Raw genomic sequence first — 16,253 nt, forward strand, 5'->3', positions numbered from 1 at the left:
CCCCCCCCCGCCGGGCCAATTGTCGCAAAATTATTATGCTGGAGCTGGAGGTGCCTCCTTCAACTCCTCAGCCAACGCTTCCTTGTACTTCGCCAGCGCCGTTTCCAATGCGCGGATCGTCGGCCCCAGTAAGCGGGTTACGGCCTGCTCGCCGCCAACGACGTTCGCGAGGTTGATCCGCAATTTCTTTCCCGTTGCTTCGAGCACTTCTCGTGCGTGTCGTCTCAGTCGGTCCACCTCCACCTGTCGCTCCGCTTCTGCGTCTTGCTGAACGGCTTTGATGCGGTCCATGGCCCGGTTGAGCGATTCCACCAAAGACGCCAACTCGCCCGCACGGTCGGGATTTCCCGATAAGAATGCCTGCCAGAATTGGTGCAGGAATTCTGTGGTGGTGGCGTGCGTGAGCGTTAGCCGGTCGTACAACGCACTCGACAGGCCGAATGTACCAGTGATCGCCGACACCTCGGTCTGGGTGCGGCGATCCCGGATGGCTTCGAGGATCTGACTTGATGCACGCTTCAGGTTGGCCCGAGAGCCCACCTGATTAGCTTGTTTCGTCTCGTCATCTTCGTCCTCTTCTGGCTCGACTAATCTCCCCAGAGGCGCTATCCCACCCTCCGGGAGATTCCGGTCGACGTCACCACGTAAGTCCGTCAGGATACGATTCGGATCTTGCTGGGCAAATAGTCGACTCTCTTCATCCTCGTCCGTCTTAGATTGCGAGGAGAAGAACCGACTCTGGTCCTTGACATTGAGCAGGATACGGCGCTGTTCCTCGTCCCCGCGCAGATCCCGCAGCTGCAGCTCATTGTACGTATCATCCTCTACGTCGCCGTTCGCTTGCGGAATTGCGTCCGCCGGCGCGACGTTGGCCATAATCTTCTCGCTGAGGTTGTTCAGCGTCCGGATGATAGGGACCTTCTCGACCGACGACGGTCGCATATCGAGATCGGGGCGATTTCCCCGTCGCTGACTGTGGTTGACTTCGTTGCCCGCCAGATTTAAGAAATGCGGTACTTGCGCATCTCGCAAGTTACCATGTTCATCCGCTTTCAAGTATTTATCCAGGATGGCATCCGTCGCATCTGTCTCGGAGATCCGCTCGCCGCGCAGTTTCTTGAAGAGGCGGCTCTGGAAGAATCGCGACCAGAACTGCGTCTCGTTCAGCTTGGGCACAACCTCGTCGTAGACCTGCTTCACGAGCGGGTGCTGGTTAAAGATCAACTGGATCTGCTCCTTGCTGATGTTGAGCTTCGTCACGCTGTCTTCCACCCGCGGCTTCAGCGTCGACAGCACATTGTAGGATCCGCGCGTCTGCGCCCGCTCGATCGCATGGGCGCGCAGGAGGTGCAGCCGCGTCGACCAGAACTGCTTCATGAACTGCCCTGCGGACAGGGTCTCGGGTTTCGTGCCCATCGATTCCATGAACATGCGCTGGAGCTGGGGATCCGATTTGAGTAACGACTGCTGCAGCTCCATGTCGCCCTGAAGCCGTTTGTCGTCGTCCCACGGTTTCTCGTTCCGGCCGCCTGCCGTGATCGCATTCGCCATCGCCATCGCCGCCGAGACGCCTTCGCTCGATCCTCCGCCGCTGGCAGCGGCAGCAGCAGCAGGAGGGGTGGGCGCGGCCTGGGCGGCTTTGGCGGCCTGGATGGCCGCGCTGAGCGCATCTTTGATGGCGTCCGCCTCGGCTCGCGCGTTCGCGCCGGCCGTGAAGTTGAAGACGTATTGTTCGGGGGTGTTATCCGGTGCGTTGGGAGGGAGGACGTGGATTTTCAACATCACTTTCGGATTTGTCGCGGGTGTCTGTTGTAAATCTATTTTGGTTCATCTTCTTGTCAGTTTTTTCTTCCGTGTGAAGCTCGAGCGAGCTTCTGCGAGCTAAGCTAGGTGGATTTGGGGCGGAACAGAAATAGAACGTACTCGTGATCTGAGCCACGGAGATCGTGATCGTCCCCGTCGCACCGCCAGCCGCCGGAATCCAAGAGACCGACTGCTGGTCCGGCGACATGGTCAGGGTGCCATCTTTCTTCTTGTACACTGCCGACCCGCTCGGAGGGGCCATCGTCATCGAGCTCGACAGCGTCCACTGTCCTGGGCAGCGTCGAGAGATCCACCCATCGGGAGTAGACAGTCCCACGGGAGAATCAGAAGGACAAGAGCCTTCGAGGTCAAGACGAGGTTGTCTTTCGTGCGGAGAGAGCTCGGAGGGAAACCGGGTGCGAAGGTGAAAGACCTACGATGCGTTCCGCAATGGATCGGCTGCTGATAGATGCACGTGATGATGAAATTGAGCGCCATGTGACTTTGCTTAGTCATCTCAGCCCTAACTGGCTGGCTTTGAACTGGTGGCTCAATATCGTTTAGGTTAAGAATAATCTGGAAAGCTCTGAATGATTCTTGTCTTGATCATCTTTTGGTGAAGCTAGATTGTGAAGTACCAGTATGGTTGCAATTAGAGTTGGATTGCAAAGGTATCCCTTCGAGGTGGGAGCCAAATACTGGATATATTTTGCGGACCCCATGATGACTTTGAAGTTGGAAAAAAGGTTAAGGCGCAAAACCTGGAGACAGCGACAAATAGGTTTGTCACGACTTCAGTCAGCTTTTCCAAATCAAAGCAAAAGTACTCTAGATGTGATATCAGAACGCATACAATCAAGATACTCGCCCTGGAAGCCTCAATCCACACGACGAGATAGACAATCTCCTCATATAAAGGTTTGTAGTATTACGGTATACATTAACGCTTGCATCACTTCTGGTCCCCACAATGATAAGAAAGTCCATGGCCCTAAGCGATGATTGAGTGTGGTGCCACCCAGTTCTGTCCAGAACGATGATCTCCGTAGCAGGGATTGTATACTAGCTCGCTTATATAGCTCGCATCTTATTGGCCGACTTTCCGAATAAGGTAGGGAGTCATGTGACCGCGCGGTTTGCGGGGACGCGTTGCAGTCTCGACTGTCCAGTGCAACCGTCCGCAAGTGAGCAGCCGATAGCGGGTGAAAGAGAAATCGCTAGTGGTCCGACTGACGACGAGATGTCGTACTATGATATTGATGCGATATTAACAGATGCGCAGGTATGTCCGTGGAAATGTGTGGTCGAGTCTCCGACACTGACGAGACATCGACATCTTCTGTAGAAACTGCCGTGCACATTTGAGCTCGACGTGCCGGGGCTTGGCATTTTAGAAGGCAATCCCGGAGAGAATGTATGTCGTCCTCGTCGAGCATAGCCTGCTCCCTCTGATACTGGCTTCGACTGACGACCGTTCAGATTAAAGCCGGTACTCGCATCGATCTACCGCTCTGGTTGGGAGAGATGCTGTCCATCGGGTAAGCTTTCCGAAGTTCCACTGCGACATCTATGACGCTGTTGTCTGATGGTGGTTAGTGCTCGACTGGGTACCTCGCGATTAGTGACGCTGGATCTCCCGTATGCGTTATCGGATCGGGTTCTGAATGCGCTGAAGGCTGATCCGCGCACGGTGGATCTGCGCTCGCTGGCGCCGCACTTCTACAGCCTGAGCGAGCGGGTGCTCGAGCTGTTCGAGGAAGAGGAGATGGTAGAAGTTCTGAGTAATGTATGAATGTCTTCATTGGACCTCAGAGAAGAACGGACGTCGCTCATCTTACGCACAGACATTCAAGAAGCGTGCAGCGCAGATTGCCGACCATGCGCACAATCCGCAGGGCGCATTGGGCCAGGGGGCGGATTTCCTGCGTGGCCTGGACGAGACGGAAAGACAATGTATGTTGCTGAAGAAGACGGTCTACTATGTCTGGGTGCCTCTTACTGACATCGATCTCTTCAGTGTTCCGAGCCACGCATGACAGTGCCAAGGAGATCCGGGTATGGGCTGGTGAGTCGAAGAAGAAATGAGGACGGGTATGTAGATACTCTTCAAACGGCTGAGCTGTGCTCGCCATCATGATAGAAAGCGAACTATTTGTGTTTATTGAGTATTATGATCCGTTATACCAAGGAAGTTGTTGAGTTTAGTTATCAAAAGATACGGAGTTCTAGTTGGTATATCACAGGAGAATATATGATTTACGCTCCGTACAGGGTTGATCGATAGTATGATATGGGTTCAGGACACGAAAAGGGGTGGGAAAGCTTGCGCATAGGGCGATGATTGGATCTTGTCGGAGAACGATTTTCCAGAGGGGAGCTGCTACTTCATGACCAAAGGGAACCGAGTTGGTAGGATCTATAGAGGATTTAAGCGAGACCCCGGAAGTGCAACTATGCAGATCCTCGCGATAATCTCAACGCTCTGGAGGCGAATAGGTCAAGATGATCTGTTGAGTTGGACGAGTCAGCTAGACAGGTAAATGCTAATAAGAGCGCAAAAAAAGAGCCTCTTGTGCACTGAAACTCTTAGGAAATTGAGAAGTGTGCCGGAAGACTGGGAACCGAGTCCCAAAGATAGCGAAGGGTAAACCACGTTCAGGCCAACCGTGGCATGAACGATGGGCCCAAGCCAGTCTACAGCACTGATTGCTGGTGTCGCACCACCGACCACGGCACCATCGATGGGGCTTTGCTTCAACGTGGGGCAAACCGAAGATGAAGATGATGCATCAGATTCCTCGAGACAAACCGGATTCGAACGGGGGATACTGTAATCGAATATTAGATAGTAGATCGGAGAATTGAGGGGAAGGGGGTGAGATTTTAGTGGCAAACCGGGAGAACTAACTGATAGTGAGAGCCGAGTAGAACTGTAGAAGATTCGCTTCTACTGTGTAGTTACAGTATTTACAGTACTGTAAGCTTGGAGTAAATAATTCAATTCCGCTGCTTTCGTCCGCCCAGCCTTCCATTTAGCACTTTGGCCAACCTCTCCCCGAAGACGTAGGGACCAGCAGCCCCTTCTCTACTTATTATTAGTAGTAACAGACGGACTGGATGTTCAGTCCAGACTCGAAAGAGGGGAAAGAAGGAACCGCGGATCTAAATTAGTCTCCCTCACTAGTCAATCCACTCTCCACTGGAGCATTGGCAGTGGGCAGTGGGCACTGGGCACTCTTTCATCAATGCCAGTTCCCCTCTTCTCTTATTCAATGATCCATTACATTCCTTGACGACTTCATCGGCAACATCTACACCATAACAGCACTCACTCTCCGGTTGTGACTCGATCCGGAATTCATCCGAAAGCGTCGCATGGCAACCACACCCCATTCCATTCCCTACCCAATGTATACACATACCACTGAACTACTGAGTACAAACTACACTTCGGCAGAACCGTAACAACGATCTAACTATAAGGCCACTACCACTACTACTTTAGCGCTCATCCTCGACCATCGTGCAGTGTGGGGATCCCTTCCTGTCACTCTTTCTCTCCTGTCTTGGCTGTGTGTGATCTGAAGATCCACGCTCGACTCATCACAATCCTTCCTGGCGCCTTTTCTCCTCTCTCTCCTCTCTGGCCCCTCCCTCACTTTAGTTCGCAGCCCAGCTGCTGCTTCTAACCTCTTCCCCCCTTAGACGGTCGCAATCGCGATCCTTCCATCTATCTCTGGCTGTGACAAGTGTGTCCTCCTCGCTGGCCCAGCCAGCCAGATTGTCTGAGGCGGTGGGCCTGTCCTGTCGTCACCCAACGCCGCGCCAGCCCGATTTCCTATCCTTAGGACAAGACATTGCTTTTTCTCCTTACGCTATCGGTCGAATTATAGCCCCTCTCTCCATTCGACCTGCATCTTCGGTGGATACAACCCTGCGTTTTACTGCAGTGAGACTGGTGTCCGGCCTCTTGTCAGTGATGCGCATTGAGTAGTGGGATTCCTGTCGCGCTTTTTTTCGTCTGTGACGGTGCCCACAATCCATCGAAATGGACACAAAACTACAGAGACGGAGCACCATCTCGGTGCATTCACCCACCCCGTCTTCTCTGCGACACTGCTACTACCCATCTCCAGCTACTTCGCCTCCCAAGGATTCGTTGTCTTTATCCCTGTCCCACGAACACAGTTCGCGACGCAAGAGTGAGTTCTCGTCATCGGATCATCCCTTGATTCACTCAAGGGATACGAGCCACTGCAAGAAAGTGTGGAAACTGACGTTTCAGCGTACTGCGCAGACACATCTATCCCTCCGAAACCTCCTGCCCTAGCCCGGGTCAAGGGGTCTGTCGCCATGGACTCGTCGCAAATGAGTTCAGGTACGATCTTATATACCCCAGCTGGCTCCACACCGACTCCCGCGAACTGACCACTCCGCAGAAATGTCATGGTTGAACGACGCATCACCCATGTCGATGACGCCAAGAACAGCAACACCTAGAACGCCTCAGCGATCGAGAGCCGGTGGGACGCCATATTGTTCCTTCACAGTACTTGGAGAGGTCAATGGCTGACGATCTATGGATCTTATAGGTACCCCGGAACCCGAGCCTACTACTGCGACGCTGGTCAATCCGTCCTCAGCCTTGCTACAAGATTTATTGAAAGAACAACGCGCAACTAGAACCACGAAGGGAGGATCAGACGAACAAAAACAAGGCAATCCTCGAACACCCGAGCGGTCTCTTCCGCAGACTCAGCCCCCCTCCCAGTCACCAGCGCAATCACAGGCACAATCACAAACGCAGTCTCGAACCCAATCATGGGAAGAGGTTGGCTCCGACAAGCAGCGCAGGGTTCATAGTGTGGCCTCCTCAGGGACCAGACAGCCAAATGATATGGGTGTAAGAGAGATGGGCGAGGTATGTAGCATTGGATATCTGTAGGAGACGTGCTTTTGCTGATCTTTCACTCCAGTATGTGTCAAAATTAAACAAGCAGAACTTCGACTTGAAGCTCGAGATCTTCCATCGTGTACAGCAGATGACGGCATTGGAGAAGAAGCTACAAAGAATGGAAGGATTGGAGGAAGAACTCGGGCGCCTGCGCTCTTTGGAAGAGGAAGTGCAGGAACTCCGAGAAGCGGAAGCTGCTAACCAGCGGTTGCGGGACTCGAATGAGCAATTGAGACACGAAATCGACAGGCGAGACCACGCGATCACGGAAGCGGTCAGTATGATCTGCCTTCTCGAAAACAAGGTCATAGAACTGCAAGCTGGCGAAGACCTATCCAGACCCTCGACGGCTCGGCCGGATGAGGAGGGGGATGCCGCAACCCCCAAGCAAAAAAGTCCTGTTCGTATTCCGGAGAGGATATCGTCGAGACGGGGTACTACCTTCCTGGAGGCTTGCCAAGGCTCCACTGCATCTCATTTACTCAAAAGACCACCGTCATTCTTGGATAATGAAAATAAAAGCACAGCAGCGCTCCGCAGCTTGTACACTACGTCTGAGGATCAGTCCCATGCTGCGATGAGTGAGATCACGAAATCGGAAAGTTTACAGTCATTGACCGACACGCTCGACCCGGCATCACCAAGGCTTAGTGCCCTCAGTGAATGCAGCGAACTCTTCGCCCTTGGTCCTGATGGTGATGATGGGTTCAACCGGCTGGAGATACCTGTCATCAGAACGGAGCCGCCAGCGAATGAATCGGTACTATCTGGCCTTGCTGTTTCCGAAAGTAGAGACCATATGCGTATCGAGTCATGGGTTCAACCACCACACGATGTCTTCGTGGATCCTATCTCGCCCCACGATATGCGATCGAACGTTTCGAAGGGGCCTAAGAAGACAAGTTTTGACACTGATTCTCACAGTTCCAGTCAAAAGACGCGCGTTGAGAGCGTGTTCGGAACATCAAAATTACCACCCACACCTGATACAATGAGTACTGCATATGTTCCCGGTCCCAGCCGCTCTAACGGGAGCATTGTCGCCGAGAAGAGCCGTTACGATCAGGGGGCCGCGTTGGGGTACAGGATCCGACGCCCACGTTCTGCTGATCAATTAACGACAAGAAGGAGCTCGTGTCATAGTGCTGGAAGTGAGGACCTGGCACCGAATGTGAGTGATATTACACTGCCACGACAAAGCACGGATGGAGGAGATGTGACGCCGTCAATATTTCCTTTGAACTGCATCACGTCCAGACATGATCGACTATTCAATCACGAATCCCTAGACAAGCCCAATTTTGGCTATTACGGCGGCAGTGCGCTGTACAATGAAGATAGCTTGGAAAGAGTCCTTTCCAAGATCGATAACAGTCATTATCAAAGGAGGCCGTCCAGATCAATTGAAGAACTATCGGCCACGCTGTCATCCTCGCCGCCATTGACTCCTCAAGAATGGGTTGAAGCCGCTAAGCCCACTTGTCAAGATGAGAAAGAGCAGCCTGACTTGCCGCATCTGGGTCCTATAGCTTTCGATTCTGGGTTGCTGGTTGCGCGCGCACCCAGCCAGGCCTCTTTCCTCGGCCGTAGACATAGCATTGATTCAGGCTTCAGAGAATCTGATGTTCCTCGAATTCCCACTCTCGACTTGCAGTCGCTAGACCTGGGACCACAACCTGAGCCAGACACGGAGCGTCGTAAGCGGATCAGTTTGCGACCTCTATTCGGGCGTTCAGGGAATGCTCGTCGCCTTCAGACATCACCATTTTACGATCAAACGGATAGCGATGATGGAGCACCTGCGCCTATCATTCGTAAAACCCGCAACGTACCGCCAAACAAGCTGTCTAAACCGAATCATTCCTTGGAGGGCCATCGTGATTTCTCTGCTTCGATGCCGACATACGCCGATGGAATGGTGAATGAGATCCACAGGACTCTCCCTCACTCTCGCACCGAGTCATCATTCACGACCAACCCCGCGCTCAAGCCGTCGGCTGCTGGCGTCAAGGACCACAAAAGACGAAGTTCCCTTGGAATCTTCGGCTGGATGAAAGGAGCCAGCAAGAAGCCGGAGCCACATTCACCTGTTAAGCATGCCATGCCCACCAGTGGGATCTTGAAAGATAGACCGACTCGCATGGCTCAGGAGTTTACGAATCACGGCCATGAGCCCGCCAAAAATGCCAACATGCCCACAGTGAGCTTTGCCCTGGATGCGAAATCCAGAGGTGCCGTTCGTTCTGACGAAGAGGACCCAGCACGGCGGCCGCGATATATGGACAGACGATCTCGTCGAGCTTGAGGGGGGCGGCCCTGTTCCGTTCGCAGTATGGGTGCCTCCTTTTAGTGTCCTTTTCTTCTCTTTTCTTTTTCCTTTTCTTCTACTAATGCGTTTCCATCTACTGATTCTATGTCATGATACCCCTTGAGTTACCTGTGATGTTAGGGTTTTATTGGTGTTGCGGACATCTAAAGGACTTCCCTTTTTCTTTTGCCCTTCCAAGATGAGATGAGATCCCTACTATCATGCATGCTTTTTATTTGCGACAACCATGGTATCTGGCTGGCACACGATATCAGTTATACATACACTTCTGTTCATGTTGATGCTATGAAACGACAACGTTCTTTTCACTGATGCTTTTCCTTATGTCTGTATGATGCTGTTTCCTTATGTTTCTACCCTTGTTATGTGTTGATGTCTTTCCTTTTCCGTAGTCTTATTCGATGAGTTAGATTCTGTTTAATAGTGATGATGGAATAGAATTTATGATTTAGAGTTCTATGTATCCGGTCAGGACGATATCCTTGTGTTCATTTACCAGTTATCATAGGTTGCCTGGCTGTGCTCTGAAAATTTGTAGGTCAACTATTACTCCATAGCGCAGACTATGCCTGTGGCAGGGGAGTGCTGCACCGTACAGACCTCGCTCTATCCACAACGTTTCCATACCTCGACGGCGAAGGGGACAATAGAAAGCGAAGAGACCCGAAAACAAGATGGTATCATGACACAAAAATCATCTCCTTGCTTCTACACGCTATTTCTCCACGCTATGAATCCTAAAGATAAAGTCGATCCACATCTATAGAAACAGCCATAAACTCGACGGGTGAGCTCATGAGAAAGAGACACAGGGAGTAGAGAAAATCACTTCCCCTCCGCCCGCTCTACCAACGCATCCTCCAACCCCATAGGCTCCCACACCTCCTTGGCCTTCTTGTTCTGCACCCAGACCACATCGCCCTGCAGGAAGACCACGACGCCGCCCCGCCCCGTCGCGCTGGCCGTGATGCGGAACAGCGGGTGGCCGTTCTGCGGGTGCGCCTCGCGGAGCGGCAGCATGATGAGTCCCTGCTCCATGCACCATCCTTCCAAGATATCCTTGAAGGCGACTTCTTCGATGACCTTGGGTTTGGAGGGGCGGGATGGTGGTGGTTGGGGCGCTGCGTGTTTGAGGGTGGGATCTTCTTCGTCTTCGTGGTCCACGAACCGGACCTGTTGTTTCGTGGGTTGTTTTTCGGTTGTTCTTGTTGTAGTTTTTGATGTCGGGGGTGGCAGTTCCGCGCCGGCGCGGTCGCCGAGTTGCGAGGCGAGGTCCATCGTTTGTAGGGCCTTGTTCCATTCGTCGTCGACGATGGTGAGTTCGTTGAGTGCGGCGGGGATCTGTGCGCGCCACCATGTGAACCACTCTGCGACTTCTTCGTAGTTCGGGTCGTTGGTCAGCCAGATGTAGAGGATTTGGTGGAACTTCGGGAAGAACTCCGCTGTTAGGAGGAGGGCCATCACGTTCGGCCGGAAGAAGGGCTGCCAGCGGAGGACGTCCTCCAGCGGCGTTAGGTCCTGGTCTTGCGGGTTGACCTGGAAGTCCTCGCGGAGGTGGCGGCCCAGCCGTGGCAGGAGGTGGTTGCGCAGGCAGACGTCGAATTCCGAGCCGAGGGCGTCGCGCCACAGCTCGACCCCGCTGATCAGCCCGCGCCGCAGGTCCCATGTGTCGAGCACGACGCGGAATTTGCGCTTCGCGTCGGAGAGGAGCCCCGTGGCTTGTTTGGGGTTCGTGTGCCGGTCGTCCAGGTATTGGAGCCATGTGAAGAGCCACCAGGGGAAGCGGGAGGAGTGTGAGGATGAGGTGGATGAGCCGTGGCGCCGGCTGCTGCTGCTTCGGGGTTTCCATTCTTTGAGACCGGCAGTGAGTTTGGGAATCACGAGTTGGTCGAGGACATTGGAGTAGATGAAGGGGGGCAGGAGTTCTTTCCAGGCCACAATTAGGGATGTTGCTGGCGCGGGCTCGAAGACGTCCCAGTCGTTGAGCAGCGCGGAGCGGACGCGCGGCAGCCACAGCGTATAGATCATGGTCTCGTAGGGGGAGGTGGATGAGCGCTGGGTGTTTTCGCCCCGGATGTCGCGGAGGAGTAAAGGTTGGAGACGGCGGAGGTTGGGTACGAGGAACGTCGGCTCCTTGAGCGGTTCCCATTCCTCCATGGCTTGACGGAAGAGAGGGTGTATCGCAGCTACTGCGGTCTCGGGCAGTCGGTACTCGTCGATCTCGTTGCGGAACTTCATCTCTATCGACTCGAGTTTGTCGGTCAATTCGTCGAACCTGGCCCGCGTCTCTTCCCTCTCGGATACCTCCAGGGCGCCGATGGCCGCGACCAACTCGGTGAGCTGATCCGCCTTGAGCTGATTCGTGTCCAACTGCTCCACGATCTGTGACTCTTCCATCTCGATATACTTCTTCCGCTCTGACAGTCCTTTCCACTCATCTGCGAAAGCCTCGAGGTCGTTGCGCGCCCTTTGTGCGATCTTCCAGGCCTCCCCTTCGCCCTGGTTGACGAACGCTTGCGGTGTCATCAAACCGGCGGTTGAGGTGATCACGCGCTGCTCCTTCCCAGTCGCATCGATCAAAGACTTCAGCACATTGGGAACCTCCAGACCTTCCATGTCCTGCTCGATTTCGCGTGCAGTTCGGAATTTGGGCTTCGCCCGAGCGACCGGTGTACTCGTTCCGCTGCGGCCATCGCGTTTGCGCTCTTCTTTCTTCTTCCTCTGCCGTCGCTTACGCTCCTCATCGGAGCTCTCTTCGACCGCTTCACCTCGTAGTGTCGCCGCGCGTTTTTCCTCCTCCCGAGCTTGCTTGGTCTTCTCGCGGACCGCTCCCAGACCTGCGCCCGTGGGACGAGCCTGCGCCTCGATCGGGTTGATGATACCCTGGCCGGAAGAACCCAGACCTTGTCCTTCCTTGTAGCCCATCTTGGCCATCATGCGCGCGGCGAAGGAGTTGCCCGCCGCCATGCCTCTGCCGCCATTGTTGCCGCCCCCGCCCCTCATCGCAGCCTGCGCAGGGGTGTTGTTGTTCCAGGGGTTGTTGCGACGAGCGCTGCCTAGCCCACCGTGGGCAGGAGGAGATTCGGAGCGAGAAGCTGCTCGGTTGAAGCCCCTGAATCCCATGGTCGGGCGGTAGTTTTCCTCCTCGTCGGAACTCATGTCGGCAACTTTGCGTTTTTGGCCGGCAACGGGGGAAGATTCGGAGGAAGACATGGCCGGAAATTGGACAAGAAAAAGGTCCAAGTAGGTGGACTAAGTCTAGTCCGAGGTTACGACCTGTGTGTTGTAAGTAAAAGACATCCCCGAGGGGGAATTTGGGCCAAAGACGCGATGGACGGCGACGAGCTGATATCACAGGAAGCAAGCAAGCAAGCAAGCAACAACTCCGGCCGGAAAGAAGAGCGACGGGTGAGTTGGTGGATCCCCAATCGGGCCAGGTCGGGGCGGGGAAATGCCTCCTCCGAAGAGCAACAATGACGTTAGAACTTCTTCCGCGCTTCTCCTAGGCCGGCTGTCGGACCTTTCTCTCTCCTTCTTCTCCTTCTTCCTCTTTCTCCTCTTCATTGTCTGCCTTAATTCTCCTCTCCCCTGTGTGATTGGATCTTCAATTCACTCGTATAATCCATAATCAATCATGGCTGCTTCTCTCGTCCGCAACACTGCCCGCTCTGCTCTCCGCAACGGAGCTTCGGCTACCAGAGCTGCCGGCAGCTTGACCTTTGCCCGCGGCAAGGCTACTCTGCCTGACTTGTCTTGTAAGGACTCCCTTTGACCGTCTGCTTACCCGGATAAAGCTAGGAAGCTTCACATTCTCAGAAGACACACCCCGAATGCGCCCAAACTAACCCTCGCGCAGACGATTATGGAGCCCTCGAGCCCTCCATCTCCGGCAAGATCATGGAGCTTCACCACAAGAACCACCACCAGACCTACGTCAACGGCTACAACACCGCCCTCGAGCAGCTGCAGGAGGCTCAGCACAAGGGCGACATCGCCGCCCAGATCGCCCTCAAGCCGCTGATCAACTTCCACGGCGGTGGTCACATCAACCACACCCTCTTCTGGGAGAACCTGGCTCCGAAGAGCGCCGGCGGCGGCGAGCCTCCTTCCGGCGCCCTGTCTACCGCCATCAACGACAGCTTCGGCAGCCTGGACGAGTTCAAGACCAAGATGAACGGCGCCCTCGCCGGCATCCAGGGCAGCGGCTGGGCCTGGCTTGTCAAGGACAAGCAGACCGGCAGCATCGGCATCAAGACCTATGCTGTAAGATCCATCCACTACCCTTCCGGACTATGGTCTCGTGGGAACCAGATATGGCTGACAGCATTTTTAGAACCAGGACCCCGTCGTTGGTCAGTTCCAGCCCCTGCTGGGTATCGACGCCTGGGAGCACGCCTACTAGTAAGTTTGCACTTGGATTAGTAACCCATGAGGAAAAGAGCTAACTCGCCTTACAGCCTCCAGTACCAGAACCGCAAGGCCGAGTACTTCTCGGCCGTCTGGGACGTCATCAACTGGAAGGCCGTTGAGAAGCGCTTCTCCGCGTAAAGTGGATAGTCAAGAAGTGATTGTAATCTAGCGCGGCTTGATGAGCGTTCTTACGATCTGTTTTGTATAACGTAATCTGGATGTTCAGGATTTATCAGGCTGTTTATCTACGGTTCTAATGCACGAAGCTATTTTAAATCTTGTGTGTGTAACTGGATGCTTGTCCGCTTGCATGATACGGTGCCCTCTGTGGACACTCCCTTTTAGACTTGTACTGATTGCACGAACCCTGATGCAACTCCAGGAGAGAGGAGTAGAGAGAGGAGTATACCGTTGGTGCGTTTGAGCGGTTTGCAGCCCTTTACATATTGAATGTGCGTGCCGCTTACTGAGGCCGCAATCCCGCAAAACCGATTATCTTCAGAAACCCAGATATTTTCGTCAAGTTTGGTATCCACATTACTGTCGCAGAAGCTCAGTGTCTTTGAATGCCCCAGCGGGCATTTCAAGGCACTGTGCCGGTCCCCGAACTTTTTGGATGGCGGGTAGACGACCAGGGCTATTTATTCATTTATATGCAGCCCATCAAAGGACAGACGTTACTTGATGGATGGGATGATCTTCAAAGCACAGACAAAGAAGTGATATGCAATCAGTTATGTGAGATCAAGAGATCGCTACGTCAACTTAGCCAAGGATCCAACAAGTATATCGGTACACCTAAGCTTTCGTGGAACGCAAACTCCCCTGCTGGCACTACTTTGCCCTCTTTAGGATCTATCAACCGCGGAAAAGTTCCCAATCGCGTCTTCTTCCGTCAGACTGAAGCCGGACCTTTCTCAAGCATAAAGGAAATTAATGATTGGTTCTCTTTCATGCCCCAAGAGCGGCTGCCGGCGTCGCTGAGATTCAAAGATCTCTATAGAGACTACTTGCCTGGTACCGGCGACATATGATATCCTTGACTGCGCCCTTTCGAGTCGTTGCCATCGTCGATTGGGGCCTGTCAGGCTGGTGTCCGGATTATTGGGAGTATTGCAAAGCTCCTTACACCTGCCGGTACGAGAGTGAATGGTGCCAGGACTGGGTTGACAAGTTTCTATATCCGCAAATGCAAGAGTCTGCCGTCTTCTCAGAAAACACCATGATGATCAGTGCTGTATAGAGTAGCCTCATCCCGGACACAAATGTCTTTGCTTTCTACAATAGGCGCCTGCCAAGGGCTTTCGAAGGATGCATAGCTCTAATTAGAGGGTTTCATAAGAGAGGACCCAGAATACTAAGACTGAGCTCTGTCTAAGTGTAGCTAAGTGACAAGACCACCACGACAGGTAGTCAAATGAGCCAGAATAAAACAAGCCGCATAAAAGTTTGCGCTTCTCACAGATCACAGACAATATGCTTGCCCTTTTATCGCGGACCCTGTGTTTCCAATGCTCCACGTTGTCCAACAGACTGCAGACCGATTCCATGGGTTGGAGAGTCACGCTTTGACTGGACAATTTCAATGGCATCTGCCGCGATCAGACCTTTCGAGACGAGGTGACAGACAATTCCATGGTCCACTCCTGGCATCTCTTGTTGGTGGTCTAAAGGAGAATCATGTAAGTCATCGTCCATGAATGATGGATCGTAGAACAAATCTCTCCCCTCGTTGACGGGTGCCATAAAGTTCTCACTGATCCGGGGAGGCTGCACCTCACTGGCAGCCACTTCAATGTTGCCGTGGGGTGTGTTGTCGATGGACGGCTTGGTGGTCGTGGAGTCAACGATGTTGGTAGAATCGACTTGGCCAATTGCATACATCTCGTGCTTCGGGCCCGCGAGAACAGGGTCATAGTTGCGATCGAACTCGAGGTTGGAGCCTACCATGGGTGCACCGACAACGCGGATAAGGGTGCCGGTGTCCTCTCTTGGTTTGCCTCCTTGGGGACGAAGACGGCAAAGTGAGCGCGCTGAGAGAGCGCTTGACGGGATGTGATGAGATAGACAGTTCGAGGTGCCATTTTGGTGAGCATCTGTGTGCTTTTGCCTTCGCTATGTAAATTGGCTTGTATGCTCAGGCAAAGAGGATGAAATTCAGACTCAGCTTCTTATGGCTTCGTATCGAATTCAAAGAGGAAGGTACGTTCTTCTACCAGTACAGCCCAAACTAGGCATACACGTTCCTGAACTGAGTCACTTGCTAGGCCTCGCGAATCTCAGTATGTCACTACAATTTAATACAATAGGCCCCCACTTTTGCTTCGCTTCGTGTTACTGAATCTCAGTCAAGCAGTGAAGCCATTCTCCCACTATCATCCCACAAGTAAAGTCAGGTCATCAGTGCCTCTCTATGTAATTCTCCAAGCCTGGATTGCCACATTCTCGTCTTTCCAAGGCAGGGGTTTTGAGTGGGAGGATTCGATATGATATATCACATTGCTCCTCGGAGCCACAGCCAAGTACGCGTCAAGAGTTCAATATGTTCTTCAATCGCTTTTGTACTAGCTAGTGTGTGTGCATGTCCGCCAATTGATCATGGTCTTTTCGACGGACCGCCTAGCATGCTTGAAAATCATCATGGATTTGACTCAGTGGCTCTATTTTCGTCGAGCCCGTGTCAGCACTAGCACTTTGAGAAAGACGGGCTACAGGGTTACACTACTGATCGAATTTGGCTTAATTCTTCCAAGACTA

The 16,253-nt window shown here is 53.3% G+C and overlaps 6 protein-coding genes across 6 annotated transcripts; 3 read left to right on the forward strand and 3 right to left on the reverse strand.

Annotated features, from left to right (window-relative positions):
* Positions 1 to 11: 11 nt before the first annotated feature.
* Positions 12 to 2,210, reverse strand: BO97DRAFT_359317 (TFIIH subunit TFB1 family protein). Its single transcript, XM_025692313.1, has 2 exons — positions 1,924 to 2,210; positions 12 to 1,817 (listed from the first exon to the last, which is right to left on the reverse strand). The coding sequence occupies exons 1-2, from the start codon at positions 2,069 to 2,071 to the stop codon at positions 34 to 36; spliced, it is 1,932 nt and encodes a 643-aa protein (XP_025556651.1). The 5' UTR covers positions 2,072 to 2,210; the 3' UTR covers positions 12 to 33.
* A 786-nt stretch (positions 2,211 to 2,996) lies between these two features.
* psf3 (DNA replication protein PSF3) lies at positions 2,997 to 3,888 on the forward strand (the record flags this gene model as incomplete). Its single annotated transcript, XM_025697980.1, has 6 exons — positions 2,997 to 3,085; positions 3,149 to 3,217; positions 3,283 to 3,341; positions 3,400 to 3,589; positions 3,648 to 3,756; positions 3,821 to 3,888. The coding sequence occupies exons 1-6, from the start codon at positions 3,044 to 3,046 to the stop codon at positions 3,886 to 3,888; spliced, it is 537 nt and encodes a 178-aa protein (XP_025556652.1). The 5' UTR covers positions 2,997 to 3,043.
* A 1,963-nt stretch (positions 3,889 to 5,851) lies between these two features.
* BO97DRAFT_419737 (uncharacterized protein) lies at positions 5,852 to 9,062 on the forward strand (the record flags this gene model as incomplete). Its single annotated transcript, XM_025696590.1, has 5 exons — positions 5,852 to 6,005; positions 6,101 to 6,181; positions 6,243 to 6,326; positions 6,396 to 6,724; positions 6,780 to 9,062. 5 exons carry the CDS (start codon positions 5,852 to 5,854, stop codon positions 9,060 to 9,062), a joined length of 2,931 nt encoding a protein of 976 aa, XP_025556653.1.
* A 721-nt stretch (positions 9,063 to 9,783) lies between these two features.
* Positions 9,784 to 11,737, reverse strand: BO97DRAFT_402059 (putative G-patch domain protein (TFIP11)). Its single transcript, XM_025694405.1, has one exon. It carries the CDS (start codon positions 11,700 to 11,702, stop codon positions 9,912 to 9,914), a length of 1,791 nt encoding a protein of 596 aa, XP_025556654.1. The 5' UTR covers positions 11,703 to 11,737; the 3' UTR covers positions 9,784 to 9,911.
* A 953-nt stretch (positions 11,738 to 12,690) lies between these two features.
* Positions 12,691 to 13,634, forward strand: sod2 (superoxide dismutase sodB; the record flags this gene model as incomplete). Its single annotated transcript, XM_025693227.1, has 4 exons — positions 12,691 to 12,841; positions 12,943 to 13,349; positions 13,420 to 13,487; positions 13,544 to 13,634. The coding sequence occupies exons 1-4, from the start codon at positions 12,721 to 12,723 to the stop codon at positions 13,632 to 13,634; spliced, it is 687 nt and encodes a 228-aa protein (XP_025556655.1). The 5' UTR covers positions 12,691 to 12,720.
* A 1,242-nt stretch (positions 13,635 to 14,876) lies between these two features.
* Positions 14,877 to 15,706, reverse strand: BO97DRAFT_7291 (uncharacterized protein). The gene has a single exon (XM_025701025.1). The coding sequence runs from the start codon at positions 15,444 to 15,446 to the stop codon at positions 14,985 to 14,987; it is 462 nt and encodes a 153-aa protein (XP_025556656.1). The 5' UTR covers positions 15,447 to 15,706; the 3' UTR covers positions 14,877 to 14,984.
* Between the last annotated feature and the right edge of the window lie 547 nt (positions 15,707 to 16,253).

This window comes from Aspergillus homomorphus (assembly GCF_003184865.1).
Source record: "Aspergillus homomorphus CBS 101889 unplaced genomic scaffold BO97scaffold_1, whole genome shotgun sequence".
Lineage (NCBI taxonomy): Eukaryota > Fungi > Ascomycota > Eurotiomycetes > Eurotiales > Aspergillaceae > Aspergillus > Aspergillus homomorphus.